Source organism: Ascaphus truei, chromosome 2 (assembly GCF_040206685.1).
Source record: "Ascaphus truei isolate aAscTru1 chromosome 2, aAscTru1.hap1, whole genome shotgun sequence".
NCBI lineage: Eukaryota > Metazoa > Chordata > Amphibia > Anura > Ascaphidae > Ascaphus > Ascaphus truei.
Genome location: NC_134484.1, coordinates 303,841,711 through 303,867,544, shown reverse-complemented (window position 1 = coordinate 303,867,544; position 25,834 = coordinate 303,841,711). Strand labels below are relative to the sequence as shown.

Genomic DNA, 25,834 nt, shown 5'->3' with positions numbered 1-25,834 from the left:
ATAATATTGTACAGTGAGCAGGGGGTTCCATGAGCCACAAATCAAAGCTCAGGGGACCCCCTGCTCCTGCACAATATTATTAAAAATACAGAAATGCTGCTTCATTGCCATAGCTGATAGCCGCTAAGGCAATGAAGGGGTTAACCCACCGTGCCCGCTTTATTGTGGGTAGCGGGGGTGGGTGAAGGGGGTATTTGGCCCTTGGTGTGAGTTTAGGACTTGCGGGGGGTTGCGGGTACACTTAACCCCTTCACGACCGTAGCAGTTAATACCGCTATGGTCATGAAGGGGTTAACCCCTCCCGCTACAGCCCCACAAGCCCTAAACAACCATCATTGGGGCTAATACCCCCTTCACCCACCCCCGCTACCCACAATAAAAAAAATTCACACACAGCAGCAGCACAATTAATAAATAAATAAATCTAAATAAATACATGAATATAAATAAATACATTTAAAATACATTTTTATTCATAGTGTAGATGTGCAGGGGGTCTCCGGAGCTGAACCGCATTAGTTTCAGGTCCGGGGACCCCCTGCTCCCCGAGATACAGGCCCCATTATGGGGTGCCGGTATCCCTCTGCATTTAAAGGTCCCGATCACGTGACCGCGGCATGTAAACCAAGCAGAGGGATAACGGCACCCCCTAAAGGGGCCTGTAGCTCGGGAACCAGGGGGTCCCCAGACCTAAAACCAAAGCGGTTCAGCTCCAGAGACCCCCTGCACATCTACAGTATAAATAAAAATGTATTTTAAATGTATTTATTTCTATTCATGTATTTATTTATTTATTTAGATTTATTTATTAAGTGTGCTGCTGCTGTGTGTGAATTTTTTTTATTGTGTGTAGCGGGGGTGGGTGAAGGGGGTATTAGCCCCAACGGTGGTTGTTCAGGGCTTGCGGGGGGTAGCGGGTGCACTTAACCCCTTCACGACCGTAGCGGTATTAACTGCTACGGCCGTGAAGGGGTTAAGTGCAACCACAACCCCCCCGCAAGTCCTAAACTCACACCAAGGGCCAAATACCCCCTTCACCCACCCCCACTGCCCACAATAAAAAAATTCACGCACAGCAGCCCCACAATTAATAAATAAATCTAAATAAATAAATAAATACATGAATATAAATAAATATATATATATATATATATATATATATATATATATAGTCAGGTATGGAGATTAGCACTCACGTTTTGATTTAGGAGGCAGATGCTTGTCCCATAAATGGTATGTAGACATATGGTGACCAGGGGATCCTGATAGCCAAAAGAAGACAGCACACTGCAGAGTTGGTATCAAAAAAAGTTTATTACGTGACACAGGGCCGCCAACGTTTCGGTCCTCCCAACGGGACCTTATATATATATAACAACAATCCCTATACATTTAGATATATATATACATATACATATATACACAGTGGTCGACAAATCACCAAAAAATCTACTCGCCAAACAAAAAAATCTACTCGCCACCTAGTACCAAACGTGTGCTGCTTGGGCCAATAGGAGCTCGCCACAATGTTAAATCCACTCGCCCGGGGCGAGCAAATGTATAGATTTGTCGAACACTGTATATATATATATATATATATATATATATATATATATATATATATATGTATATACACACACATGATGAACCAATATACAAATAAATGTAGAAGGGTTATCAAAACCATACTGTACAACAAATAACACTTCTCCATACAGACACACTACATTACAATGAATTTCCTTTAATAAACCTAACTGATCTTACAATCTAAATCATCAAATGCCAATGAAAAACCTCACATTCCAATCAATACATTGCATTTACATTGTATTTATGATGCATAAAATCTTCTGCAAATGAATGTGAACAATATCATTGCAAGCTAAATACAAATACAGTACAGTACCTCCAAACAAGTCAACTATTTTAACCAATCAAGTAAACAAAAATCAATTAGCAATCATTATTTACATCCCTAAAGAATTGACAGTCCATCCCGAACAATGAAACAATTAACTAATTCACGCCTCGAGCAGAACAATTCAGCATGTGAAAAAATATAAGTACCAACCAGAATACAAACTTTAAAACCAAGGCTATCCCTGAACACAAGCACACAATATCAACAATTACATCTATCTAATTTTAAAATATTTTAAACACACAATAAAGCATAGCAGCATAGACAAATTATTTTAAAACACATGAAAGAAAGCTTTTAAAACAACATCATTTCTTACCCTGTATGTATATATCTCTCTAGACATACAGTATATACATACATACATACAGTTGCAAGAAATGATATACCACAAAAAAAATAATACACATGTTAAAAAAGCATTAAAAAAAATTAACAAGTTAAATAAAATACATTTCTTTAGTTCACTTACCATTACTTGCCCCCACCGACTCCCGTTGCGCACCTTACTCACGAACCAATCCACCAGGCACAGGAACCCATAAAATAATAAACCATACAAAAAAATAAACATTAAACTAAAAATCTAAATCAATCCACGGGTCTTCTAATTGTAATCCATCTTCATCTTCATCTGTATTCTTCTTTCTTCTATCTTCTTCCGGGCGGGGCGGGGTCTTCTTTCCATCTTCGGCCACACCCTGGTCTTCTTTCTTCTCCGGAGGTCCTTCCTCCTCGGCGTCTGGCTTCAAAATGAGACGACATAGGCTTTTAAAGGCCTATGACGTCACATTTTCATCATATGGTTCCCACGGCCCTGATTGGGCCGTGAAAACCATGTGTTTTGGCCGATAAAAATAAAAATGATGACGTCACTTAAAGGCAATAAAAGCACAGCCAATCAGAATGGCTTTGCTTCAATTGCCTTTAAGATGATGTCATTAAAAGAAACATGGCTGGCCTCACATGGTATGGTAGCCAATCAGAGCGTGGTAACTCCATCCCTACTCTGATTGGCTCTAGTATACCATGTGACAGAGGCTTGGGGGGAGAAAGGATGTGACGTACTACAGCCAATCAGAGTAGGGATGGAGTTCCCACGCTCTGATTGGCTCTAGTACCATGTGAGAAGCTTTCAATTACATCACATCCTTTCTCCCCCCAAGCCTCTGTCACGTGGTATACTAGAGCAATAATGATTGCTAATTGATTTTTGTTTACTTGATTGGTTAAAATAGTTGACTTGTTTGGAGGTACTGTACTGTATTTGTATTTAGCTTGCAATAATATTGTTCACATTCATTTGCAGAATGTATATGGTGCATAGATTTTATGCATCATTTATACAATGTAAATGCAATGTATTGATTGGAATGTGAGGTTTTTCATTGGCATTTGATGATTTAGATTGTAAGATCAGTTAGGATTATTAAAGGAAATTCATTGTAATGTAGTGTGTCTGTATGGAGAAGTGTTATTTGTAGTACAGTATGGTTTTGATAACCCTTCTACATTTATTTGTATATTGGTTCATCATGTGTGTGTATATACTGTATATGTATGTATATATATATATATCTGTGTGTATATATATATATATATATATATATATACAGAAAAGGACTGCGCTTGGGTATGGTGTGACAGCAATAGTATAATAATAAATGATCAGAAAATGTATAAATATATAAAAAACCTAAATGACAATAATAATATTTAACTGTGCAATCAATACGTTCACCAAATGCATATATAGTTATAAAAAGATGTGCTGTGGACCCAATAACAAACTTTTGTCACAAATACTTTGAAGTCCAAATGAAGTCCAAAAAATGCAAGAAACAGAAAAGCACTGACAGGAAAAAGGCTGCTTCTTTAAAGGGCACAACGACCTCCCTCTCCACCTGCATAGAAAATAGAAGAAAAAAGCGCCCAATCCTAGTGCATTACTGTGCAAAAAATGGTTTAATTCCCAATGAAAGGCTCATAAAATGAACTCACAAACATAAAAGATAAAAAAGCATTGTATGAGTAATACTCATGCTCCAAAGAATCTGTAAGCGCTGCTGCTCTGCTACTCTGCTCCGTGACACCACTGCATCCAGTACAGCCCTCGTGTATCTCTGCCAGCAGGAACTCACGTCATCAGGCTCCTCACAGTATTCTTTCCCCGGGAACACACCTCCAGATAGTTTAGGTTCCCACCGGGGACAATGTTTGCGGCGGAACGAACAGATGACGTCACGCCGTGCACGGAGATGGCAAGCAGGAGAATGTCAGGCAGAACTCATAAATCAACGCTGCAGGAATCCACAGCACACCTGGCCCTACGCGTTTCAACAGCTAAACTGTTTTCATCCCCTGAGGTGGGTTCCCGGGGAAAGAATACTGTGAGGAGCCTGATGATGTGAGTTCCTGCTGGCAGAGAGACACGAGGGCTGTACTGGATGCAGTGGTGTCACGGAGCAGAGTAGCAGAGCAGCTGCGCTTACAGATTCTTTGGAGCATGAGTATTACTCATACAATGCTTTTTTATCTTTTATGTTTGTGAGTTCATTTTATGAGCCTTTCATTGGGAATTAAACCATTTTTTGCACAGTAATGCACTAGGATCGGGCGCTTTTTTCTTCTATTTTATATATAAATATATATATATATATATATATATATATATATATTTATATATATATACTGTATATATAGTTGCATGATGAAGCCACTGTACAAATTCATGGGTGAAGGGTGGGTATCGGGCCAGTGTGGCTTAACCCCTTAATTACCTTTGCGGTTATTATCCGATAAGGTGTTTAAGGGGTTAATTGATATCTGAATGTAATTGCAATGTATTGGCTTTGTTTTGGCAATGTATTTTGTGGACAAGACAAGAATGTTACTGGCGACGGAGACTTCTTCTTGATGAGGTCAGTAGCACTTTATTATTTATTTGAATATGCTAGTTAATGTTTTTAATAATGGGCAATTAATTTATTATCCATATCTGGATAATAGTTATTTTGCACATTATTGTACTGTAGGTGTTGGGGGGGGGGTATATGTATTGAATGTATAGGCCAGGTTTATTTTTTTTACATTCAGGGTTTGTTCCGTGGTTCCATGTGAGACCTCTGGAGACCACGGTTTCCTCGGGTATCTCACGGGTACCAGGCTGGTGGTTCCATGGGTGACACATGCGGGGATGAAGCGGTGGCCTCACATCTGTGGGGGCACCGCGGACCCGTAGTCTGCGGGGATGAAGCTGTGTGGTCCCACTTCTGTGGGGGCACCGCCGACCCGTAGGTGCGGGGATGAAGATGTGTGGTCCCACTTGTGTGGGGGCACCGCGGACCGTAGTGAGCACCCGTGAGTTTCCCAGACCCCCGTGGGATCCACCCGAGGCCCCGCAGACACCTGTGGGTCTGACCCGAAGGCTCCGAGACATCCTTGGGCCTACCGTGGGGACCCAATTGTGGCCCACGGTGACCCAAGGAGACCACCTGGGGGCCATGGTGCTGGCGGGACCCACCAGCAGGCCTCCAGAACCTGTTTGAAAAGGGCTGCTGGTACCCTGTAGGTCTGTCAGGTGCCCCGCCAGCCCACCGGGGACTTGTGTGGGGCTGCGTTATGAACCCTGTTTATAAAAGGATAAATCTTGTATTTATGGAAGGGCACAGGGGGTGGGTAATGTATTTAATAAATATAATGATGTTTATTGTGGGTCACTGTATTGTTTTTATTGTGGGTACTGGGGGTGGGGGGGGGGTTCCCCAACGGTATGTGGGTAGGCCTCCCTTGTGGGTAGTGGGTGAGGGGGGTTAGGCCTCACGGGGTGAGGGGTTAGTGTGGGAGGGTATGTAGGCATCCCGAGTGGTGGGTGAGGGTGGGTTAACCCCTTAATGACTGTAGTGGTTAATAACCGCTATGGTGATTAAGGGGTTAGGGGACATTACTTTGGAGGTTTTAATTTTTGTGTCTGTTTTGCAGAAGCGGAGGGGCCATGGCCAGGATGTGGGGGGGGGGGTAACGGTATGTGGGTAGTGGGTGAGGGTGGTTAGACCTCACAGTATGCACATCGGGTCCCCCCCCCTCCCCACATTTACATAAACTGCACTCACAGCAACACAGGCAGGGAGATTTAACAGACACATTAGGGGGGAGGGGCTTTATACAGATTACACTCAAGGCAGGGAGATTTAACAGAAACATTAGGGGGGGAGGGGGCTTTACACAGATTACACTCAAGGCAGGGAGATACAGGGGATGTACTGTACTGTATGTTGTTTATTGCAATGCTTCAATGTGTGTACAGTATAATTTTTTTTACAATTAGATAGATGTAATCCTTGGTATTGTAAGGGTTAGCCTTGGTTTTAAATTTTGTTTTCTGATTGGTACTTATATATTGATTTTTGTTTACTTGATTGGATAAAATAGTTGACATGTTTGGAGGTACAGTATATGTATTTAGCTTGCAATGATATTGTTCACATTCATTTGCAGAATGTATATGGTGCATAGATTTTATGCATCATAAATACAATGTAAATGCAATGTATTGATTGGAATGTGAGGTTTTTCATTGGCATTTGAGGATTTAGATTGTAAGATCAGTTAGGTTTATTAAAGGAAATTCATTGTAATGTAGTGTGTCTGTATGGAGAAGTGTTATTTGTTGTACAGTATGGTTTTGATAACCCTTCTACATTTATTTGTATATTGGTTCATCATGTGTGTGTATATACTGTATATATATATATAGATATATATATATTTATTTCTATTCATGTATTTATTTATTTATTTAGATTTATTTATTAATTGTGGGGCTGCGGTCTGTGTGAATTTTTTTTATTGTGGGTAGCGGGGGTGGGTGAAGGGGGTATTTGGCCCTTGTTGTGAATTTAGGACTTGCGGGGGGGTTGCGGGTGCACTTAACCCCTTCACGACCATAGCAGTTAATACCGCTACGGTCGTGAAGGGGTTAAGTGCACCCGCTACCCCCCCGCAAGCCCTAAACAACCACCGTTGGGGCTAATACGCCCTTCACCCACCCCCGCTACCCACAATAAAAAAAATTCACACACAGCAGCAGCACATTTAATAAATAAATCTAAATAAATAAATAAATACAGGAATAGAAATAAATACATTAAAAATACATTTTTATTCATACTGTAGATGTGCAGGGGGTCTCTGGAGCTGAACCGCTTTGGTTTTAGGTCTGGGGACCCCCTGCTTCCCGAGATACAGGCCCCTTTAGCTGGTGCCGGTATCCCTCTGCTTGGTTTACATGCCGCGGTCACGTGATCGGGACCTTGAAATGCAGAGGGATACCGGCACCCCATAACGGGGCCTGTATCTCGCTCGAGTCGCTGAGGGTTACGCTCTACGCGTTTCGCCGTGCATAATGATGGCTTCGTCAGGAGTCTGACGAAGCCGTCATTCTGCACGGCGAAACGCATAGAGCGTAACCCTCAGCGTAAACATCCAGAGGAAGATAGGCTGCGGTGGAGTTCCGGTGACGTCTACTCCACGTGTTGGAGGAACCGGAAGTGACGTATCGGCTCCAAGCAGTGTTGCAGGTCGGAGACCGGTGGATACAGTGGCGGTGCGCAGAGATCCCGAGTACGCGACTCGGCTAACATCTTTATCCCTACACCCATGCTGTAAACCATTTGGAATCTTGTAAGCCTCCAATTTTTACCATTGTCGGATAAATGTTTTGGTATTTTAATTTTTGGCTCTGTGTTTCTCTTCTGGATCTACTTACCTCCTATTTTTGCTCCTGAATTCTATTTGGATACCTATGGATGGACATATATATCTATCATCTAGCGTGTCTTTTTTGCTCTTTTGAGAGCTCTGCCATTATTGTGTTCTGTTTAACGTTAACTGCACTTTGGTAGTTTCACATATTTCCTTTTAGGTATCTACGCTCCCCAGGTTTTCCTTTTGACGTCATCCATGTGCGCTATGAGCGCTTTACTGAAAAGTAGATCAGCTGGAGGCTCTGATATTGGTCCCGTGATGAGGTTCCCCTCTGCAGTGGTATCAGGCTGCCGAAATCAGCTGTGTGATGCGCGTGCACGCGCGCTAAACACGCAGAGTAGAATCCAGGCTCTCTGCAACGGGTTCTCTGCGCATGCGCAGTGGACATGAAGAGTTCTACATTAACGTTACATTGCTTGTAGAGGCTCAATAGGAGGGGAAATGTTCTCAAAGTCACTCAGCATGTGTGAGCATTCATGCACCAGAGGACATCACATCAACACAGGAGGCAGTAGTTGTATGAGCAGACCACAGACATCCAGAACAAGGGGTCACATGTGATCCCCCAAAAAGTCAAAGTTACCTATAAGTGGTAAATAAAGAGAATATGCAAAACAAAATTAATGTGTATATACACATAAAAAAGGTAAAACTTGCATATACATAAACCCTAATAAAAACTGGAAAAAAAGCGGTATAAAGTCATATGTCATAATATTAAATTATAAATCAATGAGCTAGATAGGAGTGTCCAGTAGACCAATAAGACTGGAGTTGAAGTCACATAGAGGGCCAGGTCAGAGGTGAGGGAGACTAACACCCTGGCAAAGGACGGATGAAGACGTCATTACGTCGAAACGCGTAGAATCTGGCTTTCTCAGCCATCTTGGAGAAGGAGAGAAGCAGGGGAATCTTTAGTATCCGCTGTTCCAGCGAGCTGTGACGTCACGTTCCGGAAGTGACGCACACGGAAGCTGTTTGCAGTGAGACCGGGCGAGAAGAACTGCGCCGTAGCAAAGACCTCTTCGATTGCCGTAAGCCTCCATTTGTGATTTTATGTTGGATAAACCTGTTATTTTTTATCTACACTATGGTTGTTTTCTGTTTTCTCGGAGATTGATGATCTATATACCATACCTCCAGACTGGGCTGCACTACAGTTCTAATCTGGCACATATGCTCATTTTCCTGCTGCGTTTGTGAGTAGGAATTTGGAAGCTCTTATATTTTTAATCACATTGATTTATAGTATTACACTATCCACTGTTTCTCTTTTTTTGGGCATCTCGGCGACGCTCCCCTGGAACTCCATCTATAAAGGACTGATCACCCTGCATCAGCACCAGGACGCAGAGCCCAACCGAATAGTCACATACCTCAGAGTTTAGAGCAATAGAGAAGGACAAGCACCAGATCACATCGAGGCTAGTACAGAAATAGGGTTAATGATACATAATCCACACAGGAGACAGATACCAGGGCAAAGCTGTCTAAAGGTAAAAGCCCATATTAAGATCCTTATTCATGCCCAATGGAGTCATGGTACCAAGTGTTCTAATCCATCTGGACTCCTTCTGGAACAGAGATTTTTGTAGATTGCCGCCACGTCGGCCCATTCTCATCCCATCGATATTCTGGTACCTCAATTGACTCACGTTGTGCCCAGCCTGTGTGAAATTATGGGCTACCGGAGCTTCCGGGTCACACCTGCGTATGGCCGCTTTGTGCTGTCCAATCCTATCCTTTATCCTCTGGTTGGTCTCCCCCACATAACCCACGCCACACGGACATTTAATAAGATATATGACATCTTTGGACAGACACGTATAGTACTCTTTAATCATATAAGATTCGCCTGATAGGGGATGTTTGAACGTAGGACCTTCCACGATGCTATTGCATTGACTGCAACTATAGCATCTGAAACATCCAAATTTGGGGGTTCCCAGGAACGTCTGTTTAATACTCTTACCACCAATATATGCCCTGACCAATCTGTCATGCAGGTTATTCCCTCTCTTATATGAAAATAATGGTGGATCCTTAAGGACGGGGCCTATAAGAGGATCACTATTAAAGAATGGCCAATGTCGCTGTACAGTGGCGACACCCTTTATTCTAACTCGGCTAGCTCCGCGAATTTCAGATTATCCCGGTTATGTGCGGTTTTGTGTCGTTTTCGCCCGGAGTGAGTTGCGTTATTTTCGCGCCCGTGATTTAAGCATTTTATTCCCGCTGTCTGCAATACTGCAATGCCGTGTAAAAGCTCATGGGGGTGTTTGCGAGCTGTTGTCTTTGAAGTCTAATACCTTCGCGGTTCAACCTACGTCAGTACACAGTCTGTGCGTGCGTGCGCGCGCAGTAATAGTAAAATTGCATATTTAAAGTACATGCATTTGCAGTGCTGTGCTGCTGTACGGTACTGTACTGTACTGTATGTCTCATTTGAAAATTGTTGAAATGCATAGGCGTGTACAGTACTGTATCTCCTTTCACATGTCAGTGCTACACACTGTATCAAACATTTAGAAGCATTTAGAAACCATACACTGTATCATTGCATATACTTACCTGCCCTGTTAGAGGGTATAGAGCTACAGTAGCCTAGAATTTATTTTAGATACATACTCCTTTTTGGTCTACCCTTCCTCCACCTTATTTTTAATTCGCCGCTAACATACTGTAGGATTTGTGTTCCAGGTTTCTGCTCATTCTGACTTAGCCGCGCTGGTTTGAAACGGCTTTCTCTGCCATTACGGTCAATGATAGGACCCTCCTCGCCGGCGTGACCTTTTCTCGCCGCCATTACTGGTCGGACCCTGTTGGAGTCAAGTGAGAGGGTTCCTAACATCTATAGGCAAAATGAATTTTATTTCTAGGTGCTCTGGAACAGAAGTTCCCACGCCAATTGCCCTAGTTCCCACGCCAATTGCTCTTTTTTTACAATGTTGCCGATCTTGCGGCTTTGCGGTCTGGCAGTAAAAAACAGTGCAGTAAGCCTCGACATTTGTTACACTGTCAAAGGAGAGGGTTCCTAACATCTAGGGGCAAAAATAATTTTATTTCTAGGTGCCCTAGAACAGAAGTTCCCACGCCAATTGGCCGTGAACTTGACCGAGGCCCTAGTTCCCACGTCAATTGCGCGATTACCCTGACTCCGTTCTGTTGCCACGAGAGGGTCGCTATTTGCCATGCAATCCTGCCTGAACTAGGACTACATGGTGACCGAATCTGAGCCCTCTAGGTTGAACAGAACCGGAGTTATGGGTTCCAGGTTTCTGCTCATTCTGACTTAGCTGTTTCAAAGCAGCGCGGCTTTCTCCGCCATTACGCTCAATGATAGGACCCTCCTCACCGGCGTGACCCTTTCTCGTCGCCATTACTGGTCGGACCCTGTTGGGGTCAAGTGAGGGGGAACCTAACATCTATAGGCAAAATGAATTTTATTTCTAGGTGCCCTGGAACAGAAGTTCCCACGCCAATTGCCCTAGTTCCCACGCCAATTGCTCTTTTTTTACAATGTTGCCGATCTTGCGGCTTTGCGGTCTGGCAGTAAAAAACAGTGCAGTAAGCCTCGACATTTGTTACACTGTCAAAGGAGCAAATGGAAACAATGTAAGACAAATCAACATGTTCTTTTATTGGTGGAGTCAGTACAAAAACATTTATTTACAAATACTGTACAATGTTGAAACATTTTAAGTGCACAGCAATTCAAAACATCAACAGGTGTATGGTTTACTGCTACAGTACATGTGTGAAAACATTTGTCAGTCAGTATGGTTTACAGTCACATGTTTTAAATACAATACATTCTTTAATATCTTAAAAAAATTAATATATAAATATAATTTAAAATAATCCGTTCTGTGGGTCTCAGCGGGTTTAAATTGCACCAGTACAGTCCTAGAGGGCAGCAAACAGGGCAGGTTTTCAGGGCAACCTTGAAAACCGTGCCTGTTTGCGGCCCTCAGGGACTGGAGTCGTGCATGTCCTGTGTAAAAAAAACACACAACAACGCTTTGCTCATTTTCTGCAGTTACTGTAGTCATTGTGTTTTTAATCTGTCCCTAGCCAAGCGTCAATCGGCTGACTGCGCCTGCGTGTACTCTAATCCTTTTAGAGATGGGAGCTTGCTGCTTACAACGCATGAGTCACCCTACCCTACCAACCCACTCTCTCCACAGAGTCGTTAATCTTCTGCATATTACCATTGTGTTCTTAATCCGCCCATAGCCGAGCTACAAAGACTCAGTGCGCCTGCGTGTAATCACACCACCCCCCCCCCCCAACCTTTAGAGGCTTGCTTTGTTTACGGTAACGCTTTGGAAAATCCCCTCTCGAATTTGAAATGTAAATCTGATGTGCACAGCATTGTGAGAATTGAGAGTAAAAAAACCATTAACTGATTCATGTTGTTTTGTCATTAATTCTTACACTACTGTATACTGTCGGGGGGGGGGGTGGTTGTTGTCAATGATTACAATAACCAGGAATGTGAATAAATATTTATTATATTTCATCAGGGAAAAAAAATACAAAGATAAAAATAATCATGAATAATACATACTGCAGCCTTTATTAAATTCTTCTGGCAGATTGAAATCGGAGAAACATTTACAAAACATTTGTAAAACATGGAGATACATGAAAAATGGACATTTATATGAATATTAATTAATAATATATATATAGAAAATCTACTGTTTGTTTTTGGTGCCTGAGGCACAGGGAGTTAAAGTGCCTTGCTTTTTATGTACTGTATTTGGGGGTTGTATTTGGGGGTTTATTGATCAAATTATTATGATGAACTGCCTTTTGAATTACAGTACTGTTAACTCTTGTAGCCACACACCTCCAGAGTCATTCATTTTCTGCAGTTACTGTAGTCATTGTGTTTTTAATCCGTCCCTAGCCAAGCGTCAATCGGCTGACTGCGGCTGCGTGTACTCTAATCCTTTTAGAGATGGGAGCTTGCTGCTTACAGCGCATGAGTCACATTACCCTACCAACCCCCTCTCTCCACAGAGTCGTTAATCTTCTGCATATTGCCATTGTGTTCTTAATCCGCCCATAGCCGAGCTACAAAGACTCAGTGCGCCTGCGTGTAATCACACCACCCCCCCAACCCTTAGAGGCTTGCTTTGTTTACAGTAACGCTTGGTAACACTTTGGAAAATCCCCTCTCGAATTTGAAATGTAAATCTGATGTGCACAACATTGTGAGAATTGAGAGTAAAAAAACCATTAACTGATTCATGTTGTTTTGTCATTCATTCTTATACTGTCGGGGGGGGGGGGGTGGTTGTTGTCAATGATTATGATTAGCAGGAAAGTGAATAAATATTTATTTTATTTTGTCAGGACCCAAAAAATACAAATATAAAAATAATCATGAATAATACATACTGTAATGCAGTCTTTATTAAGTTCTTTTGGCAGGTTGAATTTGGATAACCATTTAGAAAACATTTGTGAAACATGGGGAAACATGAATAATGCGCATTTATAAGAATATTATTTAATAATATATACTGTAATGTACTGTAAAATATATATACTGTATACTGTATATACTGTATAGTAATATTATTTTTTCCGTCTTTATCTTTTCCTCATTCTGTCTATAGTACAGTAGTTCATTGAGAGAGGAGAGGTTTTGTGTACATCATTACTGCTGTTTATATACTGTACATTTTACTGTACAAACAGATTAGACTGGACACAAAAACCCACCTCCCCCCAGGCCACCCTTTTTTCCTGAAACGACAAGAAAACAAAAAATTAGTGCAGTTACTGTACTGTACTGTATGTGCGTACTGTATTATGGCATTGTGTGATGTGTAGAACTACTGTAGGTGGCTGGTGCTGCTTTCTCTGGAAAGAAAAAAATTGAGCAGTTAGTATGCAGTTACTGTAGTACTGTCAAACTAGTCTACTGTACTGTATACTGGAACTACTGTATACTCTGACTACTGTTAAATTCTATGTACTGTTACCTGATGGCTGGTGCTGCTCTCTCTGTAAAGAAAAAACTAACTACTGTATACTCTGACTATCTGGAAAGAAAAAATCTGTGCCATACTTACCTGTATCATACTGTACTTACAATACTACAGCACAGTACTACTTTCCTGATGCTTGCCCATTACGCACGATGACAATGGGCAACACAGTGGCAATATGGTCTATATATTTATTGCAGCGTTCCACGGTGAGTACATCGTTCCAAAAACTCATTATGCCTTTCAACAACTCGTCCTTTTTGGAGGGTTTCGCCATTTTCCGGAAATGGTCCTTCAGCTGTTTGCCAGACCATTTCGATCGGATTGAAGTCTGGCGATCTGTCATTGGAAAAAAAGGACAATTAGTTTAACAGATACAGTACAGTACACAGTGAAAACAGTTGGGAAAAAATGAGACACAGTTACCGCACTTACTCCGCTGGCATCTTCACCCAGTTGATACCGTGCTCAAGGATATGCGCTGTTGACGCTGTGTGCTTTGGATCGTTGTCCTGGTAGAAGCGGTGACCATTGGGGAACTCGCGTGTGATGTATTGTATCTCAGGGACAATGTTGTCTTGGAAGAAAGCTTTATTCATAATTCCTATAGCAAGAAAAGAAAAGTGCTCAAAAAACTGCACACTAGTACAGTACAGTGCATACAGTAAGGCAACACTAGTAAAGTACAGTGCATAAGGTTACATTATATTTGATATATTTTACCTTCAAAGATGACAATGCATCCTGGTCCATGCCTAGAGATGGCACCCCACACATGCAGCTTCACGGGGTGTTTAAGCCGCGGCTTCAAAGATATGCGGCCTTTTTTGTGGAAATCAAAGCTTGCAAATCTCTCCAGCGACACAGTAGACTCATCAGTGAAGATGCAATCCTGGAAAGTCTCCCCACTGTCGATCCATGCCTGGGCCTGGACCACTCTTTTGATTTTGTTTGCGTCCCGTATCATGGGGTACGCTCTGTAATGACAAGGAATAAAAAAATTTAGCGGCACAGTACAGTACAGTTTGCTAAACAACACTTTTACCTCTGTACTGTCCAGTACTAACCTCACACGTCCATATTTCCATCCAATGCTGCGTCTCATCTTCTTTATGCTGCTCTCGCATACAGTCAGATTGTGCTTTTCCTGCAGAGTGTTTATAACCCGTAATGCACTCCTCTCATCATTCTCCTCACTTATTTTGTCCACCAGAAGGGTTGTCTCCCTACAATGTAAAGAAAATATATTGTTTTATTAATATGCAGCAATATAAAATGTATATAAATATAATGTTGTAATATAAATATAAATATAACAAAAATATATACTGTTGTAATATAAATATAAATATACATCCTATATATACCGTTGTACGATAAATAGAAATATACAAAAAATGTATACTGTTGTACTATAAATATAAATATACAAAATATATATACTGTTGTACTATAAATATAAATATACAAAATATATATACTGTTGTAATATAAATATAAATATACATCCTATATATAACGTTGTACGATAAATAGAAATATACAAAAAATGTATACTGTTGTACTATAAATATAAATATACAAAATATATATACTGTTGTACTATAAATATACAAAATATATATACTGTTGTAATATAAATATAAATATACATCCTATATATACCGTTGTATGATAAATAGAAATATACAAAAAATGTATACTGTTGTACTATAAATATACAAACTATGTTGTAATATAAATCAACAGAAATAACAACAGTATTACAGTAGATACAGAACTGTACTGTAGATGTACTGTACGGTATGAACAGTACAGTACGTACAGTTTTCTATATTTTTTTTTGTTCAGTTTTATAAATATACTTACGCATTAGTTACCCTTGGTGCCCTTTTGCGGTCTCTGTTTTTTCCGTATGCATGATAGCACACGGTGCTTGATGGCACAACGAGGTCAGATGGCACAACGAGGTCAGAAGTAGCTAACCAGCGCTGGATAGCAGCAATTCGGTGTCCGATCGTTTACATCTCCTTAATTCGCATGCTGAGCTCCTTGGAAATCTTTTTAACAGGCATTGCTGCGAGTAGGAAGAAATACAAACACAAGAATGTGTATTCGATGTTTAGTCGATGTGTATTATATGTGCAGTCAATACACAAAATGGATGGTGTATTTATACGGTAATGACTCACATTAGAGTACGCCCACTTTCAACACCTGTACCTGGTCGCCATGCATAAAAGGTTACACACTTTGCATAGCCAACCACTCGATGATCTTTATCTGAACTTGCCCTTGTCCAGATACTGTATTGTGCCACCTGCTTCCATGGAGCAACCCCGATTCTATGGACGCAGGAACCCACTCGCCTCTGCCGTGCCTGTCAAGCTGAAAAAGCGAAAGGCGGTTGCTGTTTCCACGCCAAGGCAAAAGCGGCAGGCTAAGGCCAATAAAGAGAACCTTCTGCTGACCCCAAAGGTTAAGGGTTTTCTTAGACGTAAGCCTCATTATGTGAAGAAGATATACGGTGATGTACTCTCGACGCAAAATGAATGGGAGCCAACCCATCGAACCCGCAGACAACTTCCTCACATATGCTTCGACGACTCTGCTGTAGATGTCCCGGAAATCTTCAGCCCGTCTTCTCCACCCCCATCTTCTCCGGTTCCATCCGATGACGCCGCCGCCTCTGAAATCCGCGGGTCACTGTATCCTTTGCTCTTGGACGACTCTACTTCTCGCCTGGAAATCCAAAGGTCACTTTCTCCATCCCTCTTCGACGACGCTGCCGCTTCTCCTCTACCGGGTATCCACAGGTCACCTCCTCCACTCTTCCTCGATGTCGATGCCGCTTCTGTCCATGGAACCCCCATCTCATCCTCCGTTGCACCCATCCCCCCAGAAGAAGCAGCTCGTTAGACCGGATGCTGAATGGGATAAGTGTGGATCTCCCCGGGAATTCTATTGTGCTAGCAAAGATAGATCTGCTTCTGGAGACAATGCTAAATGTGGAGCAACGGATGCTACAAATGGATCAACGGATGGATCGACGGATGGAGAAGATAGAGGCTGACATAGCGGGCATACATTATTTGCTTGGTGCTAATGCCCCTGTTTCCACCACGCTGGAGCAGGGGGGTGACATGGATGTGATGAATGGGACCTTCGACCCCCTTCCATCACCAAGCGCACCCCCCCACCAGAAGATGTAATGTACATGTATGCCGTTGAGGAGGACATGACAACCCCGTCAAGACCACGCCAGGAGACAACACGGCGACCACGACCGGAGGAAAGCTTCCTCCCAGACAACCTACCATCGCCCGTCGCCTCAAGCACACCCGCTCCCAAGAGACCTACACCCGCTCGCATCGAAACGGTGCCCGACATCACCCTGTGCGATCTGCCACCGGCGCTCAGGGAGAAGTATAGGGTTAAGAGTGTTGGTGCACCCCACAAGTATGCCTAGTTCATTTTTAAGCACCATGTTCCCTACTCTTTGTACTGCGAGTGGGCCTTCAGAGTGAACTACGATGGGAATCGCGTAAAAAAGGCGCTTCCTGTCAATTTAAGGAAAAACATTGTGGATGAAATGCGGCGCTTTTATCCAGTTACAGATCCTGTAATGAAAGGTGTTCGAGACTGCATTAATGGAGTTTTGCGCCATGCAAGGAATCGGCCATGGATGGACAATGTGGAGGACTTTCTGTGAGACCATACTGTTGTGCTGAACTGTATTGTTCTGTACATGTTTTGCCCTACAGTACCTGCTGTACTTAAAAAAAGGAGATGTTGTTGTGTGCTTTTTTACACAGGACATGCACGACTCCAGTCCCTGGGGGGCGAAAACAGGCACGGTTTTCAAGGTTGCCCTGAAAACCTGCCCTGTTTGCTGCCCTCTAGGACTGTACTGTCGATGTTTGGAATTGCTGTGCACTTGAAATGTTTCAACATTGTACAGTATTTGTAAATAAATGTTTTTGTACTAACTCCACCAATAAAAGAACATGTTGATTTGTCTTACATTTTTCCATTTGCTCCTTTGACAGTGTAACAAATGTCGAGGCTTACTGCACTGCTTTTTACTGCCAGACCGCAAAGCCGCAAGATCGGCAACATTGTAAAAAAAGAGCAATGATCGCGCAATTGGCGTGGGAACTAGAGCAGTTGGCGCGAGAACTTCTGTTCTAGGGCACCTAGAAATAAAATTCATTTTGCCTATAGATGTTAGGAACCCCCTCACTTAACCCCAACAGGGTCCGACCAGTAATGGCGGCAAGAAAGGGTCACGCCGGCGAGGAGGGTCCTATCATTGAGCGTAATGGCAGAGAAAGCCGCGCTGCTTTGAAACGGCTGTCAGAATGAGCAGAAATCTGGAACCCATAACTCCGGTTCTGTTCAACCTAGAGGGCTCAGATTCGGTCACCATGTAGTCCTAGTTCAGGCAGGATTGCATGGCAAACAGCGACCCTCTCGTGGCAACAGAACGGAGTCAGGGTAATCGCGCAATTGGTGTGGGAACTAGGGCCTCGGTCAAGTTCACGGCCAATTGGCGTGGGAACTTCTGTTCTAGGGCACCTAGAAATAAAATTCATTTTGCCCATAGATGTTAGGAACCTGGCACTGTATATTGTAGAACACACATAATGTAAATGATACTGCACATGTAGAATAAATGCATAGTTTTATTTTTTCGGGTTTATTACACTGTACGACCGGAACAAGGGTAAAAAAACAAGGGTAAATGATACTGTACTGCACCGACACACTTTATTCGAGCAAATACCCAGTATGTACCTGGCAGATACCTGGAATGCGCCACTCCTCACCTCTGACAAGCCCCGTTGCGTTTGCCTTCCCAGCCTGGGTTCATGCCTGGCTGACGGGCGGCTGATCTGTTAAATGATAATGATTAGGATTTAATAGGCTGCAATGCTTCGCGTGTCTACCAGATGGCATAAATTCATGAATTGTAATGCAGTATATATATATATATACTGTGCAGTATTGCAGCCAGTGGGAATAAAATGCTTCAATCCCTGCCTGGAAAATAACCCAATGCACTCGGGCAGAAAACAGTCACAAACCTCAATACACCCGGGTATACCCGAATTCGTGGGACTAGCCGAGCTCGAATAAAGTGTGTCGCCAGTGTACATGTAGAATAAATGCATAGTTTTATTTTTTCGGGTTTATTACACTGTACGACCGGAACAAGGGCAAAAAAACTGTAGACGTGGGGTTTTAAATCCGATTCAGCAATGTGCAGGCATTGTCACACAACGCGATATTATCCATCGAAATCCCCCCATTAGCCGTTTTCTTTTCTGAGGAAAAACAAAAAGAAAAGTTTTCATGTACAGTAATGGTCAGCCCCCTAAAGAAGTACCCAGCCAGCCCCACCAATAATTTTCTCCTGTTCACATGCGCATGCGCCTAGCATTCCACCAATTGTTCAGTATCTGCAGTACAGTACTGTACAAGCTGCTCAGCCAATGATATTGCTTACAGGAGAATCACTTGACTTTGGAATCGCACCGATATTTATACAGTATTGTCAAAATAAAAAAAACACAGAAAATAATACGGCAACAATACTCACCATAGTACTTCCCATTCAGCTGGCGCTGGCGCCGGTCCACTGCCAGCCCAGCTTTCTTGATCATCCACGTCGATAGTTTGCAGCGGGACTAGTCCACCTGTAGTCAGCTGATGAGGCTGGAAATCGCTTAGGTACATGCAAGCTTCATCAAAACTGCACGCGAAATCCGGCTCAGGCTCAGGGTTGTCACTGACGGCGGGACCGTCATTGGAAGCCGGTGCTGGTGCATTGCTTGGCAGCGACTGTTGTTTCTTAGTTTGTTTTAACACGACCCTTCGCCTTTTGCCGCCTTCATGATCATAGATACCGGAAAAATCCGGTGATACACACCAATACCCTCCAACAAATTGTGGCTCAATACGATGAAAACAGGGATCGCTACATAACCCTTTCCCTACTGCACGCTTCCACGTATGAGGAGTTGGTGAAAATTTGTAGTCATAGTTTTCCATAAAATACTGATAAATTTGAACAACTGTTGCCATCTTATCCTCTGTTGCATTAATCGCGGCACATATCAAATACGCGTAACTTCTGTCGGGTTTTTGGAAAGCGGGCTGCACTTGAACACTCATGGCGGGCGGGTCTCTGGAGAATACTGTAACCGAAACTGGTCTTTGTCTTTCTTTAATATGAAAAGCCTAAATTGATACATTTTTGCAACCTCTTCCTTAGTCTCAAGGCCAAGTTACAATGGCACACTGTGGTACAGTATCTTTTTTAAGCGAAACACCTGCAAGCCCACACATTACTGAAGCGCATGCGCATTACAATTCATGAATATCTGCCATCTGGCGGACACGCGAAGCATTGCAGCCTATTAAATCCGAACCTTTATCAATAAACCCATCAATAAACCCATCAACCGCGCGTCAGCCGGGCATGACCCGTGGCTGGGAACGCAAAATGAACGCGGCATGCGCCAGGTGAAGAGCGTCGCATTCCAGGTACAAGCCAGGGAAAAAACGGTGATTTGTTAGAATAAAAGCTTTTGTATCCATAAATTGCATTGTATCCCTTATTCAGCTTTCCCCAAGGCTTCCCTACCTATGGTCGCTTGGGGTTAGTGTAATCAAGCAACACTAATGATACCTACCAACCCAGGGATTACAGTATTCCCAAGGGAATAAAGCGTATTGTTATTTAGTTTAATCCTATTTTTAACTCCCAATATTTTAATTTGTTTCTAATAAAATCTAGTTTTTTAAACGAACAATCATCTCAACCTAGTGTATGAGTGCTTTATTGGAGTTCTTTTCTCTTTAGTTCATTATTAGTCTGATGTCTGTTTGGATTTATTATAGTCTATAAGATTTCCTAGTTTACGTTTGATGAAACTGCACATTTATTTCATTTAATTATTTAATTAATTTCAAAACATATTTTTATTAATATTATTATTATCATTTATTTGTAAAGCACCGACATATTCCGCAGCACGGCCCAGAGTTATGTTTATTACATAAACAGATTGACATGCCAAATAAAGGCAAACAAGCACAAACAGATCCAAAAGATAATGAGGGCCCTGTTCATGAGAGTTTACAATCTAGATAAACATATCTACTTCTTAACAATTATATTATTATTAAGTAATTTACCAAATTTAGATATGTGATTGGAGAATAAATGAATACATTTGTATTTGTTTCCATTTATAGGCAGAAGAAGAAAGAGATGATATGGAGAGAGTAAAATTGGACAATAAAAGAATTCTCTTCAATCTTCTGCCAGCACATGTTGCACAGCACTTTCTAATGTCTAATCCAAGGAATATGGTAAGCTACAAAAATATGTTTTTTCTTTTGAAATGTCACTATTAAAAAAGTATCCCCATTCTCTTAAAAATGTAACAGAAACATAGAATCCTCTGGCAAATAAGAACAAAAAATATTTTATGCTTTCCTCCTGTACCTTGTTGAAACCCTTTAAATCCAGTAGATTAGAAAATGTTAATCATATCTCCCCTCTCAATTTCATCTTCCAAACTGCACATATTAAGGTCCTGTAGCCTTTCCTGATAAGGTTTATGATGTACAGTTGACCATTCACCATTTTAGTAGATCTTCTTTGCGCAGCCAGGACTTTGCTTGAGGTACAATATTTTGGTTACAGTCTGATTTTATTTACAGTCAGTGTATTGTGCAATCTGTTTAAACTCAGTGCCAATGTATAGTGTAGCCTCAGAGTATAACCTGGTTGCACAGTACACTGACACAGAGTCTAACCTGAAAGAGTGGGATACAAATGGGGAGAGAGCAAAAAAAAAACAGGGAGGGTGGGGGAGGGGAGTGGGACACACATGAGGTGAAAAAAGAGTGTGGGACTCACATGGAGGCTAGATATTGTACACATTGGGAAAAATGGGGTACATATGAGGGGAACGAGAGTGGGGGGAGAAGGAAAGAGAGTGACACGTGGGGGCATGGGGAACATGGGAGTAGTAGTATGGGGAAGAAGGGAAAGAAACAGAGCACTACGGATTTTAAATTAAAGTGAATTTATTCAGTCAAGGAATTGACGTTTCAGCCAGTATATCGACCTTTCTCAAGAGTTAATGGCAGTAAGTAGTATGGGGAACATGGAGGAGGTACTACAAGAGGAATGAGGGATGAAGTAGGGTGTGACATGATGAAGGCCATATGGAGTTTAGATGGGAGAGTCAGAACTAGGGTTACATGGGGAAGCAGTAGGGGCATGACATGGGGGTGGTAGTAGGGGGGAGGCAGTAATTTGCAGTAAGGGGGTAGTTGGAGAATTTGAGGGAGTCAGTATTGTAAAAAACAGTGGAGGGTACAATTTATGACATGGGGGGAGGTAGTAGTAGGTGACATTGGAGGTGATATGGAGGGATGCAGTGAGCGATATGGAGGGGGACAGCGTTCAACATGGATATGGTGGGGGATGATATGGAGGTAGAGGGGTGACATGGGAAGGAGGAACTAAGTACCTTATTGGAAGTTGGGATCGCAGTTTTCTATGGTTCTTTCTGTATCTGCACAAAAGCAGAAAGGGCAGGTGAGGGAAAGAGAAATCCCAGCGCAGCAAGTCATCCTCCTCCTTCTGCCTAACCAGATGCTGTGCTGTCATTCCGGCACAGCTGCATTTACATGGTATAGGATGTAGGATGTGGGAATTCCAGCACACAGCATAGGGGGAAACAGTTTTTTTTGGTGAGGCAAAATGTATGTATCATAGCGGGCCTTGCCCGATAAAGCCCTACCCTAGCTATGCTTATTTTCATTATTCTTAAAATATAAAGACCCAGTCTTACTGATACAGTATGACTCTAGCATGTAATACAGTATCTTGTTTAGCAGTTCAATGTTTGTTTATATGTAGTTCAAGAAGTATTATAAATCTTCAGATTAAGGTGAAAAAGTGCATCACAATTAAGAATGGAAACAAAATTAAAGTCATTTAAAATTTGTACAATAAATACTGTTTTAGATACATTGTGGTGTTACCAACATTAGATTAAATGTTGCAGAGGGTCCAAAGTTTATTACTGCTATGAGAGATATAGGACATACCTCTTGTAAACTTTTTTAAACCAAACAAATATAAAACATCTATCATCTATATTTCGTCTTCCACATGCCCAACCCAAAATATAAAAACAAGAAAATAGTGTAGATATCTCTATAGCTTCCAATTCAGATATAAAACATATTATATACAGTATGCATCACACATTTTAAATATATATCAGGAACGTTAGATATATAATATGTAGATTTTGCTATTCAATATGGAAGATTGCCCTCCATCAATGTATATGGCTTCGAAAGCTATATGAACCAATCTGGTGGCAGGGTGGGATTACTAGGTTTTGAGCTCAGATTTCTTGCGGGGAATCATAGCTCAAAATCAGTCTTGAAGTTTAAAGATCTCAGGACAAGTAGTGTAAGCCATAGGTTTCACAAAGCAGGGAATCATGCCATGCGTCCCGTAAATTGGTTCAAGAGAATCTGAAGATGTCCCTCTGAGCAGGACGATGCAGGACCTGGGACTGAGCCGCAGTTGTAGCTCGCTATGAGGGCTCTGTACTGCTGTCGGTCAGTTGAGCAAAGGTGCTCCTCACAGAGGTCCTGGAAAAATATGAGGCTAAGCTAGCCCACACTATCGAAGCGGTAATGCAAGAGGTTGAGGCAGACCCTGAACCGAGGAGGAAGAGGAAATAGAGCCTAGTGATCTTCCCATGGCTGCCCCAGTGGTTGCAGCTACCTCCAGTGAATTTGTATTTGCTACCTTGGGTTTGGACTCCACAGTGGAGCAGCAGATACTGTTTGCCCAGCTGGTCCTCCGTTTTTCTATATCTCCTGACCACTCGATGTCCAGCCATGGCAGTTCCCACAGCTTCGGAAAATTTGTGGATGGCACCGATAACATAGACGGATTGTCACGATGCTTTGAGAACCAGTGCATGGGGCACTCTCTACCAGAGGCAGAGTGGGAAAAGCACCTTTCCCCCAGCTGAGCGTGAAGGCACTGGTTGTATTCCAGGAGATTGCACGAGAAGATGGCAAGGACTATGAGCATGCCAAGGCAATTCTCAAACTCATATGGAGTTTCTCTCACGGCTAGCCCACCAGAGACGACCTGTGGGTAGAGGGGTGCAAAACCAACATGCACCAGGAGCTGCTGAATCTTTTTGTTAGGGAGCAGTTCCTCCTAAAATTGATTGCCAGATGTTTGTGAGTGGATCATGGACCACAAGCCGGCTAACTACCACGAGGTGTGGTCATGATCTGATGGCAGAAGATAATGCAACCACCTGGCCAAAGTGTAGGAGGTGTCCTACTCCCCGCTGCAGTGCCACTGCCCAGGCAGCAAAGGCAGCTGATCATGCATCCACCACACCAACGTGGAGTAAAAAGATGCATGCCGGGGCATTGCAGCCAAGCTCACAGAGTTTTTCCAACAGGGCCAGTGCTATCAATGCAACTGGACAGGACATCTGTGGCTAGACTGCCCCAACCTTCCCTGTTCTTGCAATTCCAATCTGGGGCAACAAACTATAGCTGCTAAACCAATTGCCTATGTGGGATTGGCCCCAGCAGCGGAGAAGCAGCAGGCAGCCGTACAGCACGTACAGCAGTGGACCCAGGCAGTGGTCCCTACAATTGTTACTGGCGGAGCAGAGGAGGATGCAGATGGACATCATGTTGCAGCAGTCAGGCTGCAGGTCAACAATGTATGGCAGAGGTACTTGCGCCCAGTGGCAAAAGGAGATCGGCAGGCAGCCGGCCTGATGGACCCTGGGCTATGGTAACTCTGGTGCGATCTGATATGGTCAGCCCAGAGCATCTGCTCTCAAAGACAGAGGTGCAGGTGACAATGTCGGATGATGCACCCAAGTCCCTACAAGTTGCCCGAGTGTTCCTTGACTGGGGAGCCATTCGAGGGATGAGGGATATTGGTGTGTTGCCTGGATTAGACACTGTGACAAACGGCTTACTCCGGGGCTCCGTCGTTTGTCCGGGACTGTTTAGAACACGGTCTTTTAGGGTAGGTTAAATGATGAGGCGTCACGTACTGTTCCTTTAAACAGGCTATGCCTGGTTTATTCAGTCCCAGGCACTGAGACTGCCACAGTGCATACAACAGAAAACAGATCAAAACAAAAGCTGCTCACCTGAGCGATAACTTAACTTAGATATCCCTGACTCAGGGTTGGAAGAGGCTTTTCCACTTCCAACATCAAAACACGGTACTTTTGCAGTCTTACACAAATGAACAGAAAGATTGAACCTGTTTGGGGAAGAGGCTTCTCCCCTCTGTAGTTCAGCAGCCTTCCAGCCTCCTGGCTCTTGTGGGGAGACCAGAGCAAACAGGAAATCAGTCTTTCATACCTGATTCCTAATTAGCATGACAGGTGACAGAAATCAGGCAGCAGACAAACTCTGGTCTGGATCTCTCATCCCTCAGTTCCAGCGCTTGCCAAACTGTGGGATGGAGTGTATGTATTATAAGGCTGCACTCCCAGGCCAAACAGGATAGAAACTGTCTAGTATCCTGGGAGCCCTATATACGGAATTTATTACCATCCCCTGGTTTCTGTCACATATCCTCCCCCCCAGCTCAGACCTCGAGGGATGAGCGACCATGGATATTAGGGAGTGCATCCTTGACAACCCGTCAGCATTGCCATGTTTGTGCCCTGACCTGTGTTCCACAGAAAATTTAAAGGGTTGTAGGCTTAGGAACCACCTGGTCACTCTAGCATTCTTTTCCCTGTTTTGACACATCCAGGTAAGGGGTGCATGATCTGTGACCAACCGGAATTTTCTCCCCAACAGGTAGTATTTGAGCGTCTCTACAGCCCACTTTATTGCGAGACACTCTTTCTCTACTATGGAGTAATTTTTCTCCTGGGGATTTAGTTTCCTACTTAAATAAAGGATGGGGTGCTCCTCACCTTGAGACTCCTGGGAGAGTACCGCCCCCAGCCCTACCTCAGATGCGTCGGTTTGGACTACGAACTCTTTGGAGAAGTCAGGTGTGACCAACACTGGTTGGGCACAGAGAGCTTCT

General features: G+C 42.9%; 1 protein-coding gene across 7 annotated transcripts in view; it reads left to right on the top strand.

Moving 5' to 3' along the window:
• Nucleotides 1–25,834, top strand: part of ADCY1 (adenylate cyclase 1) — a 747,796-nt gene that overhangs the window by 606,901 nt on the left and 115,061 nt on the right. For all 7 annotated transcript variants that reach the window (XM_075586430.1, XM_075586431.1, XM_075586432.1 and 4 more), the window contains one exon: nucleotides 20,959–21,075. In XM_075586430.1, coding sequence (XP_075442545.1) covers nucleotides 20,959–21,075 — 117 coding nt within the window. The remainder of the gene's footprint in view (nucleotides 1–20,958; nucleotides 21,076–25,834) is intronic.